The sequence below is a fragment of the Anoplopoma fimbria genome, chromosome 2 (genome assembly GCF_027596085.1).
Source record: "Anoplopoma fimbria isolate UVic2021 breed Golden Eagle Sablefish chromosome 2, Afim_UVic_2022, whole genome shotgun sequence".
In the NCBI taxonomy this organism is placed as follows: Eukaryota; Metazoa; Chordata; class Actinopteri; order Perciformes; family Anoplopomatidae; genus Anoplopoma; species Anoplopoma fimbria.
Window position 1 is genome coordinate 24,416,354 of NC_072450.1, and position 25,571 is coordinate 24,441,924.

The 25,571-nt window shown below is 40.0% G+C and overlaps 4 protein-coding genes across 7 annotated transcripts in view; 2 read left to right on the forward strand and 2 right to left on the reverse strand.

The window, feature by feature from the left end:
- Positions 1-75: 75 nt before the first annotated feature.
- Positions 76-4,048, reverse strand: LOC129104665 (transmembrane 6 superfamily member 1-like). Its single transcript, XM_054615463.1, has 10 exons — positions 3,785-4,048; positions 3,528-3,631; positions 3,226-3,327; positions 3,052-3,151; positions 2,824-2,906; positions 2,543-2,661; positions 2,318-2,413; positions 2,153-2,245; positions 1,947-2,066; positions 76-726 (listed from the first exon to the last, which is right to left on the reverse strand). The coding sequence occupies exons 1-10, from the start codon at positions 3,874-3,876 to the stop codon at positions 535-537; spliced, it is 1,101 nt and encodes a 366-aa protein (XP_054471438.1). The 5' UTR covers positions 3,877-4,048; the 3' UTR covers positions 76-534.
- A 905-nt stretch (positions 4,049-4,953) lies between these two features.
- LOC129102335 (BTB/POZ domain-containing protein 1-like) lies at positions 4,954-11,245 on the forward strand. Of its 2 annotated transcripts, none has more exons than XM_054612438.1 (8): positions 4,954-5,561; positions 7,072-7,228; positions 8,342-8,447; positions 8,534-8,731; positions 8,908-9,100; positions 9,220-9,307; positions 10,156-10,302; positions 10,419-11,245. In XM_054612438.1, the coding sequence occupies exons 1-8, from the start codon at positions 5,143-5,145 to the stop codon at positions 10,575-10,577; spliced, it is 1,467 nt and encodes a 488-aa protein (XP_054468413.1). In that variant the 5' UTR covers positions 4,954-5,142; the 3' UTR covers positions 10,578-11,245. The 2 variants fall into 2 exon arrangements, with proteins under 2 accessions (XP_054468413.1, XP_054468421.1); XM_054612446.1 differs by having other exon boundaries at positions 8,971-9,100; positions 10,419-11,244.
- A 6,912-nt stretch (positions 11,246-18,157) lies between these two features.
- On the reverse strand, positions 18,158-20,507 carry LOC129106409 (RNA guanine-N7 methyltransferase activating subunit-like). The gene is made up of 3 exons (XM_054617804.1): positions 20,392-20,507; positions 20,032-20,196; positions 18,158-19,230 (listed from the first exon to the last, which is right to left on the reverse strand). Exons 2-3 carry the CDS (start codon positions 20,193-20,195, stop codon positions 18,990-18,992), a joined length of 405 nt encoding a protein of 134 aa, XP_054473779.1. The 5' UTR covers position 20,196; positions 20,392-20,507; the 3' UTR covers positions 18,158-18,989.
- Positions 20,508-20,589: 82 nt separating this feature from the next.
- Positions 20,590-25,571, forward strand: part of homer2 (homer scaffold protein 2) — a 29,038-nt gene continuing 24,056 nt past the window's right edge. The window contains exons 1-2 of one of the 3 annotated variants that reach the window (XM_054617786.1): positions 21,050-21,069; positions 21,410-21,463. In XM_054617786.1, the coding sequence (XP_054473761.1) occupies positions 21,459-21,463 (5 nt within the window). In that variant the 5' untranslated portion in view covers positions 21,050-21,069; positions 21,410-21,458. Of the gene's footprint in view, positions 20,737-21,049; positions 21,070-21,273; positions 21,464-25,571 lie in introns of those variants that run through there. The other 2 variants (XM_054617793.1, XM_054617778.1) reach the window with 2 other exon arrangements.

A 25,571-nucleotide genomic window follows, 5' to 3' on the forward strand; every position in this document is an offset into this window, starting at 1 on the left:
GGTTTAATATTGATGCAATTATCCATGTTTAATTATACTATATAGTATGAAAAGCATGGACACATTTTAGGATTTCTTTATTTGCCAAACCAAAAAGTTAATGTACAGAAACCTCAGTGTCAAGAAAGCAGTTTTTGTAACTCAAAGAAATATTATCAAAAAATAGAATAACAATAAGTATCGTCAAGTAGTTTGAATCTCACACACAAGTGTAACAGCACTATTATCTGTGCTGTGACACTGTATAAAAACACACTTATATCTTCACATTTTTTCAAAATAAGCTAAAGGACATAAATGCTAGATGACACAAACTCTGTTTGACACTGCAGTATTTTGACATGTTTCCAATAACTCCACTTCCCTCGTTAGGGTCAAAGGTGGAAGCTCCCTTTCCAAAAATAGCACTGGCTAATAACTGCAAATAGAGCGGCCCTTTACAAGTACTTCAGCATTTTATTCAGGCATCCTGGACATCCCTGGTACACACTCACTCTCTCTCTCTCTCTCTCTCTCTCTCTGTGACACTCTCTGTCATTCAGTCTTCTTTTCTAGAATTGGCCTGAGGAAGAAGGCAGGCCTGTTGCAGCAGCGGTAGCACAGAGCCTGAGGAACAATGGCGTACAGGATATTGACCAGCAAGAAGACAGGCTGGCCACCAGAAGGCACTCTGTAGGAAAACGGCGTCCGTGTGTGAAGTGATGCACCAATATGAGCAAACTGGGCCTGTGAAGTGAAGCAGGGAGAAATGGGATAATCAGGAAAATTGTTTTCTCATATCACTTGCTTTTAAAGAGTTCACATATTTTTTAATTATCCTCCTGATGTAACAATTGCATGAAGATGTCTTACTTCATATCCCCCAAAAAACAACATTTCTCCTTTTTTCTTTGATCTGGTTGGATCAGTGGAACATTTTGAATATAGAAGGTAATCCTCTCATATCAAGGCATCACTTTTTTCTACATTTAACAGTTCATACAGAGGAATAATTGATAAATAAAAGAAAATATAAGTAAAACAACAACATAAGTTCAGGTAACAATTGTTTTATGGTGGATTATCATCATAAAACGTGGACACATTCATCCTAAAATATTTTTCTATCTAACAGACTCCTGCCAGTTACCTTTTCATAGAAAGTCACTGAAAAAAGACACATGACACGTCTCACACGGCTGACAGAGCATCAGTTTTCCTATTTATAGCCGAGTCAAACAGCTGACATTTAAGTGAACACCACCAATACCACCATTCTTCATGGTCTGAAGTCAGCTTCCTCCCTTATACCGCCGATGAGTGACGAGCCGGCCTGCAGCTCAAACACAATAGTTGCTTTGTGTTGTTGTGGTGTGATTGGCACACAAGTTGCTCCCACAACTCGACAGTTTCCATCTTTAGATGAGAGTGTATGTGGGGCTGATTCAGATCATGTTCATGCAGATAGACTTGTGTTTGACTGCACTGAAGAAAACTCAAAAAGAGACCAATCTGCAGCAACTATGGTTGTTGAGGAACTGCCTATGTAGGTTTGGCTAGACGCCCAGTCTCGGTTTAGCATTGCCTAATCTACCTGGAATGATGATGTCATGTGGGAAAAGAGTTTGCTCTTTCATATGGACGACCTTTGTGTGACTGTAAATTATAAAGTACAGTCCAGTGCAAGTTCTGGATAAATGACAATGGAAATTATTATTTTGATTACTAATTTAAATTGACATTATATGCACTTTGATATGTCCTTGCAGGGTAAACACCGGGTCAATCAATAACATGAATTATGCCCTTGTTCCATGTAGGTGTACTAAAAATAAATGGAACCATAATCGATTTTATCAATTACACATATGCTTACCCTGCTATGACATGGGTGATCACACATATGTGCAAGTGCAGGATCTTTAACTGCAAGCAGCCAAGCACGAGGAATAACCAGCAGGGCGTACCTGTGCCAGTGCTCCCGAGTGCACTAGAGTCAGATCCGTCATCCACTCACATCCTGGGACCATCAGCCCATAAAGAGTCATGATGTAATATGGTCCAGAGTACAGCAGGCTCACCAGCATCTGGCAAACATGGACACAGTCTTTAGAAATACGTGCAATGACAGTATCAGGATGACCGTGTGGTGTTCATAGCTTTACTGAGTTACCTGTATTTTAGGATAAGCTGAAGGGTCTTTGAGGTAAGGCTCATACTGTTGTGTGTAAGCTTGAGACCATTCGCTGGAACAATCCAGAACAATCTAACAGACACATAAAGAGATTATTATTCCACCACTGTGGTTGAGTATTGGGCAGGTGATCATCTTACTTACCAGGCCTCTGAAGACGCAGAGAGCAAAAGCAGGAATGAGGTAGATGATGAACAGTAAGTCCAGAGGTCTGTGAAGTATACTTTTTCTGTTGGCATCCTGGTGAGAGAAAGCAACAACAGGAAATAAAATAAGCAGTTCTCTCTGTAACATACATTCTATCGCACACATGGGAATCTTCCAGTAATATTTTTTTCATAATAACAGCCAGTTTTGATGCTGACTTACTGTCAACTGAACATCCTGTGTGGAGGGCTGGCTGAAGATACGGAAGCAGGCCCAGACTGACACACAGACATACAGCATGTGGAGGAGGAAGAGAGGGCTAACGTGGGTCCCATATTTACCTGAGAAAGGACAGACCAAGATAATATCTCACTGTGGGAAAGACACAGACCAAAACACTGAACGTAGCTTTTAAACTTCAGTGTAGTATTCTCAGGGGAAGTGTGGGCAGGGGGTTTCACATGCTGTCCCACAAAGCATGCCATTATTTTTAGTGTACATACCCACAGCATTTCCAAGAATGTAGACTATGGCACGCGTAAGAAAAGATCCCACCCAGTAGAGTCCAACGTCTCTGTAACAGTCCCTGCATGTGCACACCATGAAACACCACTGTTGTCAAAGTCAAATGATTACATCATACTTCCAAGAGACTTGGTTGGATAAATGGATAGATGGATTGATAGATAGACAAACAGATGGATAGATCTTACAGATTTTACAGATCTTACCCCCAAGTAATCGCAGCAATCATGACCAGATACATGAGATAGTGCACACAGCCATCCCAATAGGAGATCATGTGCCCATGTGCTGTATTAATATGTGGATCTGCCTGAAACCAAGGGTAGATCAATCAGTAAGTACAAACAGACAGCTCACTGACAGGACTCACAACACTACACTTGCCTCTCTGAGGTAAAATGTCACGAATCCATCAATGATGTTGTCCTGCTCCAGCCCTACGATCAGATTCACCACACTGAGGCATGCATACACTGCAAACACTGGACAGATAGATGCATACTTAAGGTTAACTGCAGGATCCTACTCCCCTATAACTCCCTCTATTTTGATATAAGTCAGACAGAACCTTGTGATTCCTTTCACATGACTTGGCGTTTTAATCAATATCTCTCTCCAAAGACTACAAACATTTAAAAATGTCTTTGTCTCAACAAGAAACATGCATTTGTATAATGCATACCATAGAAAAGAGGATCTACTGGAGCCTTCTTCTTGAGCATAAACCGGGCTGAAATGGACAGGATGAGGACTGTTGAACACCCAGCGAAGAAGAAAGCTTCAGCACTAAATGCAATGTAGAGATATGTGTATTTAAAAAAAAAAAGACATGACAATTCATTTTCAAATGATGCTAATAAGTGTTTCACTGGCAACCGTTTCTTAATAAGCAGAGAAAAAAAAAAGGTAACACAAATTAAAAGGCCCCTTCTCACTCACCTGTTGCTGTATATGAGGGAATTAAATAAATAGCAGATGGGGATGGACATCAAGGAGAGCACAAACACCCCCGTCCCTGCAGAAGCGCTCATTGCGGACCAGGGTTGAGCAACTTATCTTGTGGGAGAATTGAGAATGTATAATAACTCAGCCGCTTAAACTCTCCTGTTTAGTCAAAATGACAAAAACGCAAAAACTTCCAATCCAGCTCCTCCGACATGCTCTGTCTTGTTCTACTGGTCTGTCTCGCTTTCATTCCTTCTCTCTTTCTCTTTCTCTCTCTCTCTCATGCTGTACACACACACACACACACACACACACACACACACACACACACACATACAAAGAGAGAGAGAGAGAGAGAGAGAGCTGTTCACATCACCGTGACAAATAAAGACTTCACTGTATATTGCAGCTTTATTCAACAGACGAGTTTGCGTTATTATCAGAATAACTATGTGTTTATTTTTGATAATTATCATTTCATATCTGTGTGATTTTAGTAAAGGAGCAGACACTGACATCTAGTGGTCGATTGGAAAAAAGTATACAAATAAATGTATAAATGGGTTTGTTTATAAACGTGTGTATATATTCAATTCAATTCAATTCAGTTTATTTTGTATAGCCCAGAATCACAAATTACAAATTTGCCTCAGAGGGCTTTACAATCTGTGCACATGCGACATCCTCTGTCCTAAAAATATATATATATATTTACATTTATAGATACAATTGTATATGTAAATATATGTAGTAAAATGCTTGTTATCTGAATTATAAATAATTATAAAACAAATAAACCTCTGAATAAAAAACATGATTTATATGGTGGTCACCAAAATTGTAATTGCTGATTTAAATATCAAAGGCATGTATTACTACTGTTGATCCACCTCCTCCATGAATTCATTTTTTAATTGGGGGAAAATTGTCTACCAACAAATGCTAATTTACTAAAAATGTACTTTGCTGCACATTTGAAGGAAACATTATCAGCAACTGCATTTGTAATATATCACATCCACTATTTATTTATTTATTTTGTTCATTCAACTTTTGTTTTGAGCATTCATTTCGTATCGACATGTGGCCCTTTTTGCTTCACGATTGTTTGTTGCTCTTGAACTCATCAATAAAGTTTAATGAAAAAAAAGTGTTTTGACGGAAGTGCGCGGCTACGTCACTTCCGGACGGACTCAAGCTAGCAGATAACGTGAGCTAGCTAAACATCAAAGAAAGATGGCGTCCGCCGCGATGGATACGACGTAAATAAAAAACGACGCACACGCTACGGTCGGTGTATTCTCCTCACGGTGGTTTACAAACGTTGCATAAACAATTAAAAACGTGTCCTTATGGCGACCGGGAGCGGCGGCGGCGGCTTAGCGTCAAACCAGGACGGCCAGGAGGCAGCGTCCAACTCGGCTCACTCGGCTCAGTCCGCAGCGGTGCTCTCCAACGCGCCGGCCTGCGGCTCCGCCCGGTCCGCCTCCCCGCCCGTGCTCGGCCTCCACCGGGAGCCCATGTACAACTGGCAGGCGACGAAGAGCTCCCTGAAGGAGCGCTTCGCCTTCCTCTTCAACAACGAGCTGCTCAGCGACGTCCGCTTCGTGGTGGGGAAGGGCAGGCAGGCCCAGAGGATACCGGCGCACAAGTTCGTGCTGGCCGCGGGCAGCGCCGTGTTTGACGCCATGTTCAACGGCGGGATGGCCACCACCTCCACGGAGATAGAGCTGCCCGACGTGGAGCCTGCAGCCTTCCTCGCCCTGCTCAGGTGGGACAGGTGGTCAGCATGCACCAGATGTCTGTGTGTGTGTGTGTGTGTGTGTGTGTGTGTGTGTGTGTGTGTGTGTGTGTGATGTGTGTGTGTGTCCAGATGTGTGTGTGTGTGCACCAGATGTGTGTGTGCACCAGATGTGTGTGTGTGTGTGTGTGTGTGCACCAGATGTGTGTGTGTGTGTGTGTGTGTGTGTGTGTGTGTGTGTGTGTGTGTGTGCATGCACCAGATGTGTGTGTGTGTGTATATGCACCAGATGTGTGTGTGTGTGCACCAGATGTCCAGATGTGTGTGTGTCTAATACAGTCACTGCACTGCACACTGGGGAGAGCATGTCGACAGGAACAGGGGGTAAATACCAAAGGGTAACTCTCAGATCATTAGCAGAGGTGTAAAAACATAGGGTACTGCATATGTTTGGTCCATATGGCAAATATGTATTTGTGCACAGTAAGGTTCAGAAACACTACCACAAGTTACAGAAACAGATGGGTTTTCTGGTGTCTCCTGAAGAGGAAATACTTTGTTTGCCATGTAATTTAGTTGAGACTAAAGATGAAGACCTTAACTTGTGATGATTTCTTCTTCTGAATGAATAATAATAATCATACATTTTATTTATAGAGCGCTTTTCAGAGTACTCAAAGACACTTTACACACATTTAAAATCAGCATTAAAAGCTACTTAAAATGTAAAACACACAGCATTAGTCATACATTAAAAGCAGTAATTGTAATAACACTTGAGCTGTGTTTTAGGAAGGGAACCATTTTGTGGCTGATTTTGAATTGTAGTTAAATTAGACAGGAGACAGAGCTCTTTGTTTGCAATGTAGTGCTGGTTATGGTTTTATTTACTTTATTTATTTTTGTGTGTATTATTAGTCCATGTGGGCTGGGTGTTTGTGGGTGCATGACTGAGTTGCGGCCCCTTATACACTGCATTAACAGAATAGTAGTCACACGTGCTTTGTAGAGCTGGGTATCCTTTGAAATGTTTTTGTGCATTTATATGTGCCTGGTTTCAAATATGTTGCTTTTTATAGATACCTTACTCTATGATATTTAAACATTTTCTTTCTACAAAACCCCTTTTCTCATTTTATTAATTGATGTTGCAAAGACCAGCTGCTGTACAAGTGTAATATCCCCCAAAAATACAGTCTAAAATTGGCAAAATTATGATTTAAATCAGGTTCTGTCTGATAAGAACAAATGTAAACATTGGGACTATAAATATGACACTTGATGCCGTCTCTTGGACAGTTTTTAGATTATGTGCTGCAGATAGATTTCTGCTGCTAGCAAAGAAGTAGTAAGGCTCGTTACTCAGCTGTAGCGCTTTTTAAGGACTATTATCTGATTGGGCACCATCTACATACTACAATTTAATTTGTTCTCAAGGATTGTCAAGCTAAATTGTAAAACATTTTCTGAATCACACGGTGGATAACAACATGAATACCTGCTTGTAAACATTGTTCTGTTGCCCGATTCCTCTGCACAGGTTCTTGTATTCTGACGAGGTCCACATTGGTCCTGAGACCGTGATGACGACTCTGTATACGGCCAAGAAGTACGCGGTCCCCGCTCTGGAGAGTCACTGTGTGGAGTTCCTCACCAAGCACCTCAGAGCCGACAATGCGTTCATGCTCCTCACTCAGGTAAATGTCACAGTTTATGTATAGTACATACTTGACCCGTAAACGCTCTGGGATTAACCTTTGGTTTGACACCTTGAATTTCCATCTATCCAAGTTACAAAATGAATATTTATTTTGTTAGCCCCGGACATATCAGATATTACACACAGACTCTTGAAAAGAGCAATTTAACAGCAACACCTCTTTTCAAGAAATAATGGTATCCACTGGGACATTGTTTCTGGAAACACCCATTGATTTTGTATTTTGCATGTCATATTTTGTTACTTTTTGCAGCACAAATTAACTTCAATTTAACCTCCATTCGTGGTAGTGGCAGCAGAAACTGCTTTGCCAGGCATCACCAGGAGAAAGTGAGAAAATCTATTCACAGTATTTTAAGTGAATTCACCCCTTTAAGACATAAGGTATAAAAATAATCGTATTTTAGAGCAGAGCAGACTGTTTCAATAACAGTGTGATCTGATTTTAAAGTTTTCCTGGGGCAATAGATGAAAGCATGTTATAACAATCATGCCTCGTTCATTCCATCTGCTGGAAACCGTCAGACAGCGGCTCATCCAGTGGAGGATGAAGCCGTTTTTCTTTCTGTGTATCCCCACAGGACCTTCTTGCAGCCGTCGATGGTTGAGTTTTCATGACATTACCTTGTGCTATTTTTGGTTGATGCTGCCGTTTGTTAGGGTTCAGCATTTTGTCTGATGCAGGGTGATACGCCGCTGCTTTCTGATCAAAAAACACTCTTTTCAAACACAGCACCAAGAAGAACATTTGTCTATAAACCACCTAAAGCAACCAAGAGGGGAAAAAAAGGCATCTCCAGCATTGTACTCTTAACATTTTAATTTCTTAAACATTTGAGTGATATTTTTTCCATAAAAGCCTTATTTATCAGACTTGAATATTGGAAAACCACAACATATGGAAAAATCTACTCACTGCTTTATTTCCTCCAACAGCTTTTGGTACATCTTGCAGAATCGTTAGTATATAAAGGAGACACTTACCTTTTCACAACCTTTTAAAAAATCCTTTGGTGCTTGAAAAGTATTTTACAAGTATCTACTCATATATATATATACTAATGTGGCTTATTTTGTGCTTTCATTACAGGCTAGGTTATTTGATGAGCCTCAACTTGCCAGCCTCTGCTTAGACACCATAGACAAAAGCACTGCAGACGCAATAAACGCAGAAGGTTTTACAGATATTGACCTTGGTATGTGAGTCTTCTTCACCAAATATATCTTTTTTTGTTCTTTTTGGATATAAACTGATGACTACTCTGTGTATTTGTATGCGTAGAAACCTTATGTGCAGTGCTACAAAGAGACACACTCAGCATCAGAGAGAACCGCTTGTTTGGGGCGGTGGTACGCTGGGCTGAGGCCGAGTGTTACCGACAACAGCTTCCCCCGACCTCTGAGAACAAACAGAAAGTTCTGGGGAAAGCCCTCCCACTTATCCGCTTCCCGCTCATGACTGTTGAGGAGTTTGCTGCAGGTAAGCGCACCACAAAAATATAACTATTTTTTTCTTCTGCAATGGTCCTTTTTTTTTTTTTTTTTTTTTCTCAACACTGTACTGACCATTTCAGCCAAACATATTCATCTTGTTCCTGATGTGTCCATACAGCTCAAACCACAGAAACCAGCTTGATATTCTTTCTTGTGCAACAGGGCCTGCCCAGTCTGGAATATTGTTCGATCGGGAGGTGGTAAATCTGTTTTTACACTTTACAGTAAACCCCAAACCTCGGGTCGACTACATCGACAGGCCCCGCTGCTGCCTCAGGGGGGAGGAGTGCAGCATTAATAGATTCCAGCAGGTTGAGAGTCGATGGGGGTACAGTGGTACCAGCGACAGAATCAGGTGAGATGACCAACATCGGTGGTCAGTTGTTAATCTAAATAAACTGAGTTGAAGTTACTTCTTTTTTTCATTTTTCTTTGTCTAATTTTCTTTCTCTGTCTGTCTTTCTCCCCCTGCAGATTCAATGTAAACAAAAGAATATCCATAGTGGGTTTTGGCTTGTATGGTTCAATACATGGACCTACTGACTATCAGGTCAACATACAGGTAACTATAATGATGTTATGTTAAGGGCTTTGTATTTATTTTTCCATATTAGTACCGATACATTACACCAGTTTCAAAACCAATGTTGTTATTCGGGAGAGGGGTATCTTTTGAAGAAGATAAACATTTTCTTTTCATTTTACAAAAAACATCTCAAAAGTACAATGTTGTCTCAACACAAGCAGCAATGCAATAACTCAAAGGGTTTTTAAAAGGCTCATTACTGCTAAATACATAGAAGTACAAATGAGAGGATCCATTTCACATCAGTGCTACTACTTGACAGTTTTTGATACATTTCATTCAGATCCCCCTTCAAGGCTTTATAGCCAGCCTTACGTGTAGTGAACTCACTTTCCCTCATCCTGTATGTTTTGTAATTTCATCCAGTTAGATGTTTCCTGCAATTCCCACAGCTACTTTTTACTACCTTGGAGAACAAGTGTGTACAGTTGTGACAAAGCAAGACACTGTTGTCTTATATAAGCATCACATTCTGATCAGCAGGGACCACTGCTGATAGAGAAATAAGTATCTGCCTCCTTCACAGTGGATTTTTTTCTCTTCGTGATTGTTAAAACTGATTGTAAACTTTTTAATTGAAAGGCTAAAATGTCACAGTACTTGCCAGATGTGAAAATAGCGGAAGGTTTTGTGGATAAATGATTTCAGTCACAGCTAATACTTTGAATTACCAAACACAAAACTACACCACCAAGCAGATGAACCCAGAAACACAGATTAACGTGCCAGCTGTCTTTTAACATTTTAAGCTTGATATAAAGTTGATTTTTCTTTTCCTTTGCACATTGTTGTTCATAGACTAAAATCATCGTCCTGTTCTGCAGATCTTAGAGAGCGACAAACGCATTACACTAGGGCAGAACGACACCGGTTTCAACTGTGACGGCACAGCAAACACGTTCAGAGTGATGTTCAAAGAGCCTGTGGAAATCCTACCCAATGTCAGCTACACTGCATGTGCCACCTTAAAGGTCAGTCTGAACCAACTGTATTTTAAATATGTATTCTTGCATAAATGAATATGATTTCCTTTTAACCCACCTGATTAGGATTAACATACCATCTGCTTTTTCATTCTTCACCTCAGGGTCCAGACTCCCATTATGGCACAAAGGGGTTGAAGAAAGTGACCCAAGAAACAGCAACGGGGACCAAGACGACGTTTTTGTTTTTTAGCTCACCAGGAAATAACAATGGTACATCAGTGGAGGATGGGCAGATCCCAGAGATCATCTACTACACCTAGACTAAACACGGTGTCATGCTGGTACACTGAACTAGGGAGACCTCAGACTGCTGGGAACACTAGACTGCTGGAGATAAATGTAGTGCCTCATGATCCCTTGGAATAAAGAATGTGTGTGTTTGAGAGAGAGAGAGAGAGTGTGAGAGAGAGAGAGTGTGTGGGTGTGCGTGTGTGTGTGCGCGCATGTGTGTGTGTAGGTGCAGGTGCGTATCTGTCTATACAATAATGGTGTAGAGACATGATCAAGAATGTGTAAACAAGTGGAGTTGTGTGGAGAAAAAAAAAAAAAAGCTTTTTGGGCATAAATAGCATCATCAGATGTAAATGATCTTAATACTGATGTCCTGTCTGTGTGTTGTTGTCAGTAAGCTGTCACTGCAGGAGTTAATCCTCCACGAGTGAAACTAGAGAGACAGCTACCATTTGTTGGTTGGCGCCATTTCATTCTATTTTCTCAGTTTTTGCTGATGCATTTACCGAAAGTATAATATTTGCATATTTTTTATTGTGCACTGTTATCATTTATTCAGCAGGTGTCTTCAAATACTTTGTTTTTTCATTGTATTTAGGATCCATGTGTGTTATGTAACTTCACCAGTGGTACATGCTGTAATTTATAACTTCATGTTTGCCTAGCACTACATTAAAATGTAAGAAAATAAGAAATGCTTCAGGACTTTCATGGTGAAATAAATTAACAAAAGTCTATTTTTAGGTTTATGGCATTAAAGTGCTGTAAAATTGTTTCCCTCGGTAGACTCTGCATAAAATTGGTCTTTGATTAAAGTATCATTCCTCTTTCTGTCACTAGGTGATGCTAGATGCTTCATACAGACGGCTATCAAAAGCCTAAATATATTAAAAACTGAGAGTAGGAATGCTTTATCAGTGGTTCCCGACATGGCAGTTCAATCTGAGGGGTTGTGAGATGATCAGGGGGATAGGAAAGCAAATACCTATGCTAAACAAACATATTTAATTTATTAAAATATAACAAGAGGGAGAAAGTAACTTTGGTTGAACTGTACGAGTCACAGACAAAAGCACAGTGATGGGGAATTATTCAGATACTTTACTTATGTATCCTCAGCAAAATCTACTTTAATATCAATAGCACTACTTCTATAGAAAAAATTACATTATTATATTTTTTTTCTCAGAAACATAAAATTGCATGTAAAACACAATTACCTCAAAACTGTATTGAATTACAGTACTTGAGTAAAAGTACTTTCCACCACTGGAAATGCATAATGTGAAGAGAAGCTGCAGGTACAAATAGCCAGCATGAAATAAATATTTGGATATTTAACTAAATTCAAAGTCAATTGAAGATGTTAAGAGTATAAGATGCCAAAAGCAAGTATCGTGTCCCTCAAATGAGAATAACCACTATAAGAACATAGCATTGTAATTTTAGACTTGTTTCCTCCTAAATCCTGATAAATACCCTGTAAATCTCAATAATGCCAGATTATTTCTTATTGGTTGTGCTCTGTTCTTATGCTGCCAGTAAACATGAAATAAAGCAGTGCTGTCTGCTGAACGTCGTGTCTACAGCCCAGAGATGAAGTGTTCTTAAATTTCATCATCTGTACGTGCATATGAGAACGAAAGTGGGAAAAAAAGTCCACTTTAGACGGCTGTGAGTGGGCTTTGATGAGGAGAGCGATCCAGGGAGGCTTTCAGGTGAGTCACCGAGACCTGAGAGCTTTTCCCAGCTGACTGCCCACTTAGACAGCCTTGATAATAGAAAATAAAATAACAAGAAAATCGGTTTGAGACAGGATTTCACCACCCACCGGACACAAAATGCTCAAGAAACCGGGAGGACTCAGCTCACACCTGTGATGTGTAAAAACATGTTTTAAAGTCTGAAACGCAAGATCCATGAGAGCTCCTTGTAATCAGAGGGACGTTTCCTGAGCGTTAAAGAGGCAAATGTGAAGCTTATGGGGAATAACTCAAACGTTTCTTACAGCTATTAGATTACAAAACCATGACAGTGATTTGTGGTTTTCTCTGTGTGTGTGTGTGTTTGTGTGAAGTTAGCAGCAGAATGGGCTCTCTTTCTCGTTTTGATCCCTCTACTTACAAACTGACAGCAGGAGAGAGGATTGAAGCCTCTGCTGCTTGTGACAACCTATGACACATGACTGTACAGGACTGAAGTGGTGACTTACAGACTCAGACTCAGTTTTTTTCACCCCATTTAGTATCTGTAGCACATGTCTGTTTCCCTAATGAAGAAAATCTTTGGTCAAACTGGTGAACATCAGATTCAAAGTGGTTGATTTCTATCATGAGGAGAGAGCTTGGAGCATTTAGGCTTTGGTTTTATGTTTGATTATGTTGTATTGCTATATATGTTGGAAAACCCCTATAGAATAAGACAAATCTGAAATGTCAGACACATTATAGCAATGACTGAACAGATGTAGGCTGCATCCAGAGCTCATTACGCCTACCTTTCTCACACTTCAAAGAACACTTGGACTAAGTAAGAAGGTGGTCATGCAATTAAAAACATGTTTTTTTTATTTAAGTGCATTCATAGTACATTTACAATACATATATAAATGCAGACGTACTCCTTAAGATCTATAAACTCTGATGTGAAAAATCACTGGAAGTCCCCTTTAAAATATTATATTTAAGCTAATATGAGGCTTCATTCAGATCTGTTCTGTCTGTCTGATTCATTTAAACCACATTGGGCCATTTGTAAACTCTTTTTAGAATATGTTTCTGAAAACTGAATGGGGTCGATCAAAGACTCTGCTGAATTGGTCGTCCTGAAATTTAAATTCACCGTGCAGCCTATCCTGTAACCTGCCAGCTGTTTAATTTATTCAAATATTCTGTACGCCCAGTTAGCATGACACTTCCCCACAACATCCACCTGCAGGGATGAGGGAGTGTGTGTGTGTGTGTGTGTGTGTGTGTGTGTGTGTGTGTGTGTGTGTGTGTGTGTGTGTGTGTGTGTGTGTGTGTGTGTGTGTGTGTGTGTGTGTGTGTCCATACTAGTCCAGCTGGTGGGAGTTATGCAATCTGTATTCCAATGATGTAAGACGTTTGGTAACTAATTACTACGTACATATATAGTACTGAGCATCACCAAACCCCCGAGCCACTGAAACATTGGGGGTTGAGCTTTGGTTCAACTGAAACTGCTAATTTCCATTCAGACTGTCTTTACAGAAGTTTGTCTTTCTTGGTGCTGATGGAGGACACAGGACAACATGATTATAGTGACCATGGTAACAGGATGATGAGATGTATGTACACCTTGTAGACAGAAATGAAATACACAAAAGATCATATTTTTATCACATTTTTTTATATTGATGTCTCTGTCGTCATTAGTAGACATTTGAAAGAAATATATTTTTTGAATAAACTTTTTTCCTTTGAGGTCATAAGAGATAATTTGTTCAGTATGTTTTATTTCAATTTTTGTATTTTATACTTTGGGATCCTATTTACGCTTGGATGATAAATAATAAGTAATTCATGATTCAAATAAAAAAATGATGACGAGATACATCAAAATATTGAGATAGTGAGTCAAATTTTTACCTTTCTACCATGTTGTCATTCAGTAAAGTCTGTCTAAGTTCAGACCTTCTAAAGCACAAAGAAAGGTTTGATCAGGTGGTTCAGTTACCAAACCTGCGACACCATAGCAAGCAACATGAACCTTATTCCTTTAGTTACCTAATTTTAGTTATTAGTTCAAGTAAAAAGGAACATTTGTTCTATTCAAAGAGAATGTATGCCTGTGCCATTAATATTCAACAATGTAAATTTCCAGCAGTTCATCGATGCAGTGCTCTGCAGGGTTTTGATGCTCGTCATCCAGAAGTCTAATTACAGCGTTTCTGGCAATAAGAACAGAGCAGTCTGAAGAATGGAAACCACATTTCTGCTAAATTTAGGAATGTCCCTCCCTTACAAAAAAGGATGGCTGAGAGATTACATAGAGACATTACAGTCACAAACCAGCATCATCTCTGCACAGAACAGCCATAAGTGCTGTGTGTAATTCAGAGCCCATGTCAGCCTGTTCCTGGAGCAAAGCCCTGGTTAGGATGATGGAGATGGACTGAACAGTGAAAGGAAATTCTTGGTAGATGTCTCAATCGATTGGAGCTCGGTACTCACCAGGTTCCTAGTTAAACACTGCTTTTCTTATTTCCTCTTCCATTAATCATCTCAACACCCCCCAAGTATCTTGTGACCCTTTTAAGGGGCCTGACCCCCAGTTTGGAAACTACTGGACTAAGCTACCTGTAAATAAAGTAATTAAAACGAATAGGGATATTTTATTTTTTGTGTATAATACATGTTCTTTTTTCTTAAATATGATTTTGAATACACTTCTACTTGCAATTCAGTATTTTTTCCGGTTGTTGTATTGGTTTTTGTCCTTAAGTTAAGGATCTGAGTGCTTCTTCCTGTGGAGATGGCACAAATTCAATCAGACTAACAAGCTTCCCTCGGCAGCAGAGTTCACTGTCTTTAAATGGATGACCTGAGCAGCTGCATGATTAACTTATAGAGCACGCAGTTGGATGAGCAGGGGACAAGTTGCCATCAAACCTGATCTGCAGCAGCAATTATTAGGGTGTAAGTGCATGAATCAGTGCCTGCTCTGCATCTGCACATGTGTGTTCATGTGACTTGGAGACAATCGTGCACAGATCCGTACGTACCGCACATAGCTGGGGGCCTTCGTTTCAATAGAAAGATTACTCCGCCATTCACACACGTCACACGCTACGTGAACACTCCCCACTGTCTGCGGGGGGGCCGGCCGGCCCGGGCCAACCTTAGCCCCATGCACTCTCCAACACCAGATGTAGGTCGCCGAGTGCTGCAGGGGGTGGGGGATGTGGTGTGTCTGTGTGTGCGCACACACACACACACACACACACGTGTATGTATGTGTGCACTTACAAAAGGGGGGGGGAGATAGAGTGATGATTGTAGTGGATGAGTTCATCATCAAGGACATGGCCCCCAGCGCTCTGTCCCCGTTGCTGTCACATTGCATCGTCACAAACAGGCCACATGAAGCCTGACAGTGCGGCAGACCAGACCGAGGAGACTCTGGTCCCTCACTCTGGCTCTCTCTATTGTTTTCCATCTCTGATGCTCTCCGGGCCTCACTTTGCATTAACAGCTTATTGCTGTAATTAAAATGTATGCTTTTGATTATATGGGGCCCTGAAAGCAAGTATGTTGAATGAACCCTTAACTGAATAACTATATTGTAGTGCTGACTTTTTCTTTTTCTTAATGTTGCAATAATAACAAAATGTTCTCACCCTCAAATCCAAATGTTTTATTAACAAGATGAGTGCAATGAATGAAGTAAGAGATAGTCAAGGCTCTGTGGCACCCCAAAGGACCAGATTGACATGTTGACCCCTGGATTAGTTTTGGTGAACTTTACACAGGAACCAGCTCCACAGAATTGTAAGTTAGAACCAAATACCAAGTACCGCTGAGGCTGGTGGGAGTTGTATTATTTTTGCAGATATTTTGGGATAAAACAAAGTAAAGTGGAAAAATAAAAAGTTTTATTTGATGAATAGTGCTCAAAGAAAGTTAAGGGATCACCAAAGTTATTATAATTCATCCTGTGGGCGACTTAATTGTGTTTACCAAACTTAATGACAATTCATCAAATACTTAAGGCATTTCCCTCAAAACCCTTAAGAGATCCTCATGATTGCTCTAAAGGAAAAGTCAGCGGAGTCAGAACTACGGTGGCCGACGGGAAAACATGAATGGCACCATCTTGAGCCAGTGTTTGGTTTGTCCATTCTGGGCTTCTGTAGAAACACGGCTGTCTCAGTGAATAGGACTCTCTCAATATGTAGATATAAACGCCTCATTCTAAGGTAAGGAAAACACAACAATTCCTTTATTTAAGGTAACTATAAACTAAAGAAAACATACTTAATCACTTTATATTTCAATTTTGCCAATATATCCAAAATCATAAATACTACACCCTATTGCTTTAATTTACTATTAAAGGAACAGTGTGGCATAATGAGAAATACACATATTCTTTCCAGGAGTTGGGCCAAATCAAGAAATAATCTGGCCCATAAAATCACAACATGTTGTCTGCACAGACTAAACGGACAAGATATAACATGTTAATATTATACAGATGAGATATAACATGTAAATAAGCTTAATTAGCTTAGGAGGTGTCAATTTGCTCACTTTGTTGCCTTTGGATAGAGCCAGGCCAGCTCCTTCACCCATTTACAGTAGTTATGCTAAGCTAACTAGGTGCTGGCTGTAGCCTTACATATAACATACAGACGTCCAACAAAAATGATCCACTGTTTATTTCCTTTATTTGTTTCCTGGACACTAATGCACAGGTAATTCATTTCCCATGACACCAAAGCGCAACAGTTAAGAGTCTGATATTGATTTGCCAATAAATCAGTTTCCTTTTTACCATCCAGCAAATCCCTGCTCTGAGAAGACGCAGCAATCTGGGGTGAAGTCTCTCTAATCTAAACTGATTACAGTGGTGATGGCAGCCTTCCTCTCTGTGTGCCAGTTTTAGCACATCCCCCGCACACACTTTCTCCCTAACCTCCTCCATCCCTTATCATCGGCTGAAGTCCAAATGAACTGTTAACCCCATATTCACCACAGCCATAAATAGAAGCCACAGAACGGCGTTCAGTCAGCAATAAAACAATGCAGAGTGGGTCTGCTTGTGTTGTGGATCAGTGAAGTGGACCAGTGAGACCAAAGTCCCCATTTGTTACTTAATTTAAGAACTGCTGTGAAAGGACTGAGACACACGAGCGCTGACATCTTTAGGCATGAGCTACATATGCCATAGCCAATGATGCATGTAGCAATTATGTATTAATGATGCATATAAATATTTCAGTTGCTTTTCACAGTGTGAACTATTGGTCTGTGGCTTGTGCTGAGCCATTTACTGTGAATGCTGCTTTCCCTTCACACACAGTGCAGTTGTTCAGGCCATCTGGTGTAATGTGCCATCCATTAGACGAACATTAAAGGCTGGGACTGGTGAAGTGTGGCTTCAGTATATTCTTCCTTTCTGAGCCTGAAGTGATGGATTTTAAACAAGTGTAATAACATTGCCTCAGAAAGAAGATATTTTGATTTAAATAAGAGTTTAAGATTTAGTAGGGTGCAGTGAGGACATTGCAGCTTTTATATTTGTCTTCATAAACAAAGTGACTGGACTTGAATGTGTGCACAGTATCATTTCAACAGTGGTAAGTGGTTACCAGTGGTCCAAAACTTAAATTACTTACATGACAGCGGTCAGGTTATTCTCTTCGATGGTGGCCACTTGGATGGGAATCTTAATTCTCACATCTAAGAAAGACAGATCTGGCCCCTGGGCGGGTAGTTTGAGACCTCTACCCTAATATTTTTGTCTCATAACCCTTTAAAACATATATACATATTTTTGCAACCTCTTGTCAAACGTTAGGTCTTACTGTGAACATTTGTCAGAAATTTGACTGAAGTCATTTTTTTCATTTGGTTTTAATTGAAGATTCTTTTGTGGCCTGAAGAGGATCAGATATTAAACAAAAAAAAAAGGAGGTGAGCAAAAAAAAGCCAGGGATGTATTAACTAGTCTCAGTGTCAACACTGATATCAATGGAGTGGTTTATATTGGTGCATCCCTAAGAATCTTAATACTGTGCTTACTAAGATTGACACTGTCAAATATTGTTGGATGTTGAGCCCCATAAACAAAAAATTAAGAAAATACATGTTTATTAAAAACAGCTCAGTTCATCAGTATCCGTACATAATGGGACACAAAAATCAATCTGCATTATAAACAGATTTCCCCCAGAAATTCATATTCACAGTCTGTGAAACTGTACCATTTGTAATACTACCATTTTAAAGCATGTATAGATGACAAAACTATCTGAACACAAAGCAACTCTCACATATTATGTAATAATCAAATATTGTTTATAACAGCCCACACATCTGAAATATTTAATAAGAAATACTTGTGTCATTATGAATGAGAGTTCCAGTATTGAAATTGAAAAGTTTGTCCTTATTATCATTCCAACAAATGTGGCAAGAAGATTTAATATGATTACAGGTCGAAGCAATTTGATGGAATACGGGAGAAAAACTACTGTTGAGCTATGGAAATGGTTAGTGGAAGTCAAACAAGATCTGTACTTTTCTGCTGTCACATTTCAGAAATAATTCAGGGGAAAAAATCTGACACTGTATTTGCTTAGCATTTCTAATTCAGACAATAAAAACTGTGTTTTGCCACATAATTGTATTGCAATGAGAGTTGTAAGACTGTGAATACTATAAACACTGACAACACCTGAGAGGTTAGAGTAAAGATCAGTAGCGGTCATATTGTGATCTCTGATGATGAGAGTTATATCCTTGGTTGTAGCCTGGAGGGCCAGATTGATAACTACTTCCATGCCCCGAGTGCCTGTCTCTGTCTCTGTCTCTGTCTCTATCTCTATCTCTATCTCTGTCTCTATCTCTGTCTCTGTCTTGCCAGTTTTGCTGTCCACGCTGGTCCCCTCTCCAACCTCCGCCTCCTCCCCAACCACGACCTCGACGGTTCTGGTACCTAGATAGAGAACAATAGAAATGAACAAACAAGCTCCAGAAACATCTAAATGGCCAACATATCTGCAGAGTAAATCCTGCTGTGACCACTGAGTTTACCTAATGTCTTATCCAGATTTAAGACACCAGATTTCACCTTAACATGATAATTAAGAAATTAGGGTAGTGAACAAAGACAATAAGTGACAATTGTTAGTGAAAGAAACATATTCGGAAAGGAAATACCTAAGAATTGGTCTGCAAAAATTGTGATTGTAACATTGAATAGATAAGATTTTAGAAAATGGCTCTTGTTGCTACATTTAAATGAATAATACCAAAAAGTTAGTGTGATGTCACAACAGTTAAACCTGCATTCGCAGCCTGTGAAAACAGGTGTATATTGCATGCATCTGTGAATGCACAAGCCAGCAGACAAGCATACAGGTTGTTATCGAAGCTCCAGGATGGTCTGATTTTTTTTTAGAACAGAAAGCAAGAGCAAGCTGTAAAAATCCACTCTAACCTGGCTGATATGAAACAGCAACAACAAATGTCCACAAACTATGCAACGAGAGGGGCTAAACTGCAGGTCTCGTCTCTCACAGGTCCCCCGACTTCATAGTGCAATACTTAATCACTGGAGTATCACTTTTATTTACCTTTTAATACCTAAGATACATGAAAGTGTTGCCATTATCCCCTTCTCTCAAATCATACAGTCATTGTCAAATTGTCAAAATGCATTCAGACAAAACCCCAAGCATGCAAAAGTAGGTAGATTACAGATTATGAATTAGTTTGAGAGCTGAAGCTACATTACCTGTCCCTGCCTCTGTGTCCACCTCCACGGCTCCTCCAGTCCTCCACAATGGGTGGCTGGTCAGCTGGACGTTTCACATACTGCTGGTATTCTTTGTCGTCCGATGTAAATCTGTTGCCAAACATCTCCTCGTAGGTCTGCTCTTTTTCCGTGGTCTCGGCCATCCTGCAACGAAAGAAAAACCTGCATACATCACAACAAAGCTCATGGCACGGCAAGCATGCAGTTCATATTCTGCGTGTTCTGATGTGTCTTAACAAATAAATAAGAACTACAATGTGCTGGATGCGTTGAGTTAGCACGAGTTTAAGGTTACTACAACACCACATCAAAACAGAAGCAGATAACTCTTTAACACACCTGTCCACCGTTCGAATCTTGCTTGCGGCGCAACAGACTAATATGTCCGGAACCTCTTTGTCCTGGTACGTCGCTGAAACGCTTCCCCCGAAAGAGATGACCACATTTGAATGGTTCCGGGAACGCGCGCACCAGCCAGTGATTTATTGATAGCTGTCACCTGCCTGCTGGAAACATCAAGTGGTTTTAAGTCTCTTATTTTACACCAACAGTCGGGTCGACTCCAAACCAAAGTTGTTACCACATAGTGTGAGCTGAAGAGGTTAATGAGCCTATTTAATTAAGCTTGAAGTGAGGGGAAAGTGCCTGAAACTGCTGAAAAGCCATCGTTGTCACTTAGAAAATGTAAGTGCAATTTAATTCAGAAAACCAGTTGTTTTTATTGTTTTTATTGTTTATGTTGTAATGATTCATTTTTGGTTGAAATTGAAACCACAGGCACAACCCGCATACCACAGATTTTTTATAAAAAAAATAAAATAAAAATAAAAGTGTGGGTGTCTCTGGCCGGAGCGTGAGCAGGTGGACGCCGCTCCGTGTCGCTGCTGCTGCCCTTCACATGAAACACAATCCCGCTGGAGACAGAAACTCTGCGCATCGAGCAGAGAAACGCGAACATTTCAACTTAATTCACGAGCGCCGACTGTCACAGCGGGGAGGGAAGGAGCCATTGGGAAAGTGTGGTTTTTATTTCTGTCGCATATCTGAAGAGGAAAACCAAAACAAGCAAAAGGGGGAAAAAACTTCCTGAAATAAATGACCGAGGTTCTGTGAGAGAGAGAGAGAGAGAGAGAGAGACATAGAGAGAGAGAGAGAGAGAGAGAGAGAGAGAGAGAGAGAGAGCTTGACAACCCGGTGAATCGAGTTTGCGAAGAAGCGCTCTCATATTTCAGTTGTCTCTCTCTCTCTCGGCAGCAGGAGGACTTGTCCTGAGCTTGGTGGACTCTTTGGACCTCTAATCATCGGTGGACTTTGACTTCGCTTTAAAATAACAATTTCCCCCTTTTTAACCTTGCAGCCAATAGAGCCAATATATTAATACGGAGTTGTTCCTCAAGTCCGCGGCAATGGGGTGAGTAATCCAGAAAGCGCCCTGCTCATGACACCTGCACGGACTGTAGTGTTAGGTGTGTGTGTGTGTGTGTGTGTGTGTGTGTGTGTGTGTGTGTGTGTGTGTGTGTGTGTGTGTGTGTGTGTGTGTGTTGAAAATATGACAGAATATGACTACAAGTAACTGTCCAGTTTACCTGGAAAGCTCTGATTTAAATGAGATGAATTTGATTTGTTCATTGCGGTAGTAACCCCAAAGCTTATCTGTGCGTGTTGGGAACAGAGGAAGACCCCACTTTACTCTTTCATAGCCATTAGCCATGTTATTATGCACTATTGGTAATGAAAGAGTTATTTTTGATGTCATGTGTGAAAGGCTTGATGTCTTATTTATTCTTTTCTAGCAGATCATTAGCTGGATCGGTCTAGTTCCTCTTTGAATACTTCAGCTCCTCCTTATCTGTCTGTAGGAATATGGTTTTAAGAGGGTCATGATACGGAGGTGGCAGAGTCAACACTGCCCACTATTAAGGAGAGATGGTACTTGTGTGTGTGTGTGTGTGTGTGTGTGTGTGTGTGTGTGTGTGTGTGTGTGTGTGTGTGTGTGTGTGTGTGTGTCTGTGTCTGTGTGTGTGTGTGCTGTCCACATGCAGGGCTGGAGGTATTGGTGCACTCCCACAGTTGTTTACAGGCTACGGTACATTATTTTGCCTTCATAGTCTGCTGTGGTGTGTGATTGTTGGCTCTGTGGCTCAATGCCATAGTTATGCAATCACTAGCTCACTTCACATCTACATATATTGCAGATTTCCTGTTTGCGTGGCTGTTATTTGAGTTAGAAATCGCAATAATACAGCTCAGTGTAATATCATTTAGTTCAGAATCAAACCTGTCCCTGAGTCATTTATATAAACTTTATGAATGCTTCCATTTGCGACATTATGGAACCTTGAGCTATGGTTAAAAAATGAAAACAATGAAGATGTGAATAATAAGCAGCATTAATGTTCAGTGATTAAGGAAAAAGTTCCTCCCAATGCCACAGAGCTTGTCTCTCCAGAGCAGACATGTTTTCTTTTTTTTTTTTTTTTTTTTTTTTTTTTTTTTTTTTTTTTTTTTAAATGTAAGAAACCAGTTCATCAGACTTCACTTTCTCTCAGGAGTTTGTCATACTCACCCAGCAGGTTTGAAAGTGAGATGCGTCAGTAGTGGTACGTCATAAAAAAGGCCCAGTGGACCAGCAGCAGCACCACAGGAGGTCACACCTACTGGCAGAGACATGGCAACAAGTTTCCTTTGTCCGGCTCCATAGTTTTAGTCAGTGCCAACCTCAAGTATCACTTTACAACTGACTTTCTGGGAAGGGGGTCACAAATGGCTCCCAGGAAATTTCAGCCGGCCACTCATTTACTAAACCCACTGTTCAGGGTCACAAACTGACAGCAGGAAGCATTAGATGTTTGGCATTTTTGGTTGAGAATCTTTTTAAACAATTGATACATTGTTGCCATTTCATTTTCTGTCAGTTGACCAATTAATCAACTGATCTTTTCTATGGCAGCTCATAACAATAATTTTAATTATAGGTCTCTTTAATATTTAAAAATGTTTTTGTTTTTTTAAAGCTCATCTTATCCTGATACCCAAACTGATGTCATTCTATATTTCCCATTGAATAATCAAAGGAAAGCAATACTTTGTTTCATCTCTAATCATTTCTTCTCTAAATTTGTAAAAACAACAACAACCGTTATCTTAAACAGAAGTGAAAAGCAAGATTGCATTCCTAATTCTACAATATATTACATCCTGACTACACTTTGTAATGATACAATGTGTCCTGCCCGATAAGTGACAATTCAATCTATATAAAAGTGATTTTGTGTGTCTGTCTGTGGGTTCAGCTATCAGAACTATACATTGTTTATTTTATTTTTTACAGGATATGAGTATCCTTTTGTGCCTGATTTTTGCTCCTGTAGTTAAAGATTAACTATAAATTGCACAACACCCACATATTAACAACCTCAGTGTCTATCTTCCTTTGTCCACTTCCTACCATAGGTCTTTGGTCATGCGATCCATCAGTACACAATTGTTATTGATCACATCGTTTCCACATGATTTGTAGAGCACAATTCTGTATGGATTAGCCTAAATTATAATATTGTATATGTGCAGCGTGCCCAATAAATCAAATATAAGTAGTTCAAGGTTGCTGGATTTAAAGAGGCTGAAGAAATGCTAATAATAAGAGTGGGCTAGAAAGTGATTTTTAAGTACATTTTCACAGCTTAAGTGCTGCATCTCAGATTGCCTGAAAGCCCTTTTCTAATGATTAAGAAGTCTCACAGACGGCAACGCAATCAGCATATTGCTATTTCAAATAAGCCATACTAGAAGCAGCGCGAACACACGGATAGATGATAATCTCCTGGTTGGCCAGAGAGTATCAGCTAAAGGCTTAACACTCATTGATTAGGCTGTGTGACATGTGACGTGGCCGTGGGTCTCTTGTCTGCCCGAGTAGGAGAGAGGACTGTAAGCCTGGTCAGAGTGGGTGTTCTCTGTCTGTGGTTGAAGGCCGGAGGGGAGGTTTGTGGAGGTCTAGTAGGGGAGCAGAAGCATGTCATGCTTTTTAAGAATCATGGGTAAATGAAAGGGGACATACTGACGGCGGATTGGACGTCTCCTCACCAGATGGTTCAGGCCTAGGAGGCCATCTGCTGCCATGCGGTGCTTCTGTGGAGACTTCCTTTTTCTCCGAGCTCTCAGATTATGTTGGGCTCTGCATCCTATAGGCTCAGTGTGGTGGAGGAGGACCTGCTGAAGTTGCTGGTTTGAATCTGGACTGCTGCCTTCGTTGCATGGAAATCTGTCTCTGTTTAATGAGCTGTACTGGCATGAGGTACAGTTCAGTATACTGCATGCTGCCAAAACATAGGTAGTAATAATGAAGGTCACTTGTATAGATTATAAACGGGGACAAAAAAAAGGAAACAGACAGCAAGATTAAAAATGTCTTACAAGTATAAAGTATAAGTCCAATATAGTCAAAGTTATAGGACGACAATGAAATTAGACTAATTAGACCAAAAAAAGAAATGCAACACTTTTCTGTTCACTGCTCACAACTCAAAACATATTAAGCTTTGTAAAGTATCCCATCACCAAAAGCAACACCTTTTGAAATTGCCTGTTTCTTTGTTTTTTTTTTCAAACTAACAATTCAAACCCAAAGATATGGGTTAAGGTATCTAAAACGGAGAAAAGCAGCAAACGTTTGACATGTTTGATTGTATAATTGCTTAAGTGACTAATCAAAATTGTTGTTCATTAATTGTTGTTTTGTACAGTAAACTAATTGATTAATCAATCTTTCAAGCACTAAATGCAATGCAAGAAAACGCATTAAAAAGCCATAACTACTTTTCTACCACAGAAAGTGTGAACAAAACAAAAAAGGGATCAATATCACTCGTTTTTTTTTTGATCCAACATCATGAAAAAGGATATTTGCAACAGTGATATCAAGTCAGCCGCACACTTGGATCATATGTCCCATTTTGTTAATTGCAGTTTATTGTATTTTACACAAGCTTTTTAGAAATCAATAATTCTGGTAACAGCAGACATTTTTTGTAAAATAACAATCTGTTGTAAAATTATAAAGGACACATTGAAAAACATCAAGCAAATCAAACTGCAGAAGTATAACGATGCTTTTTGTAGTCCCTTCCAACATTTGTTGCTCTCTGTACTTCCCCTTAAACTTGCCTTTTGATAGATGAAAAATGCTCACAATAAAAATATTCACCTTGAGTTGCTCCTTTTTGAAATATACTCCTTTCTGTAAATGTCAGGAGAAAATAAAAGCATTATGTAGAACTGTCATTGTTCTCTTTGAACCACTTTCTGCTATCGCAGTATTAACTATTTGTCTCACTCAGCAGGGATCTTGAAGTTATTGCATGCTGCTTCAGGCAAACCTGCTCCTGCTGACCTCATTAGTAGAGCTCTGTGTTTATTGTGGTATAAGCCCAGGTGGTGTTGTAGTGATGATCCCACAGAGCTCTCCTCTCCTGCATACTTTGCTCATTCACTCAAACAAAACACGGCTCTCACTAATA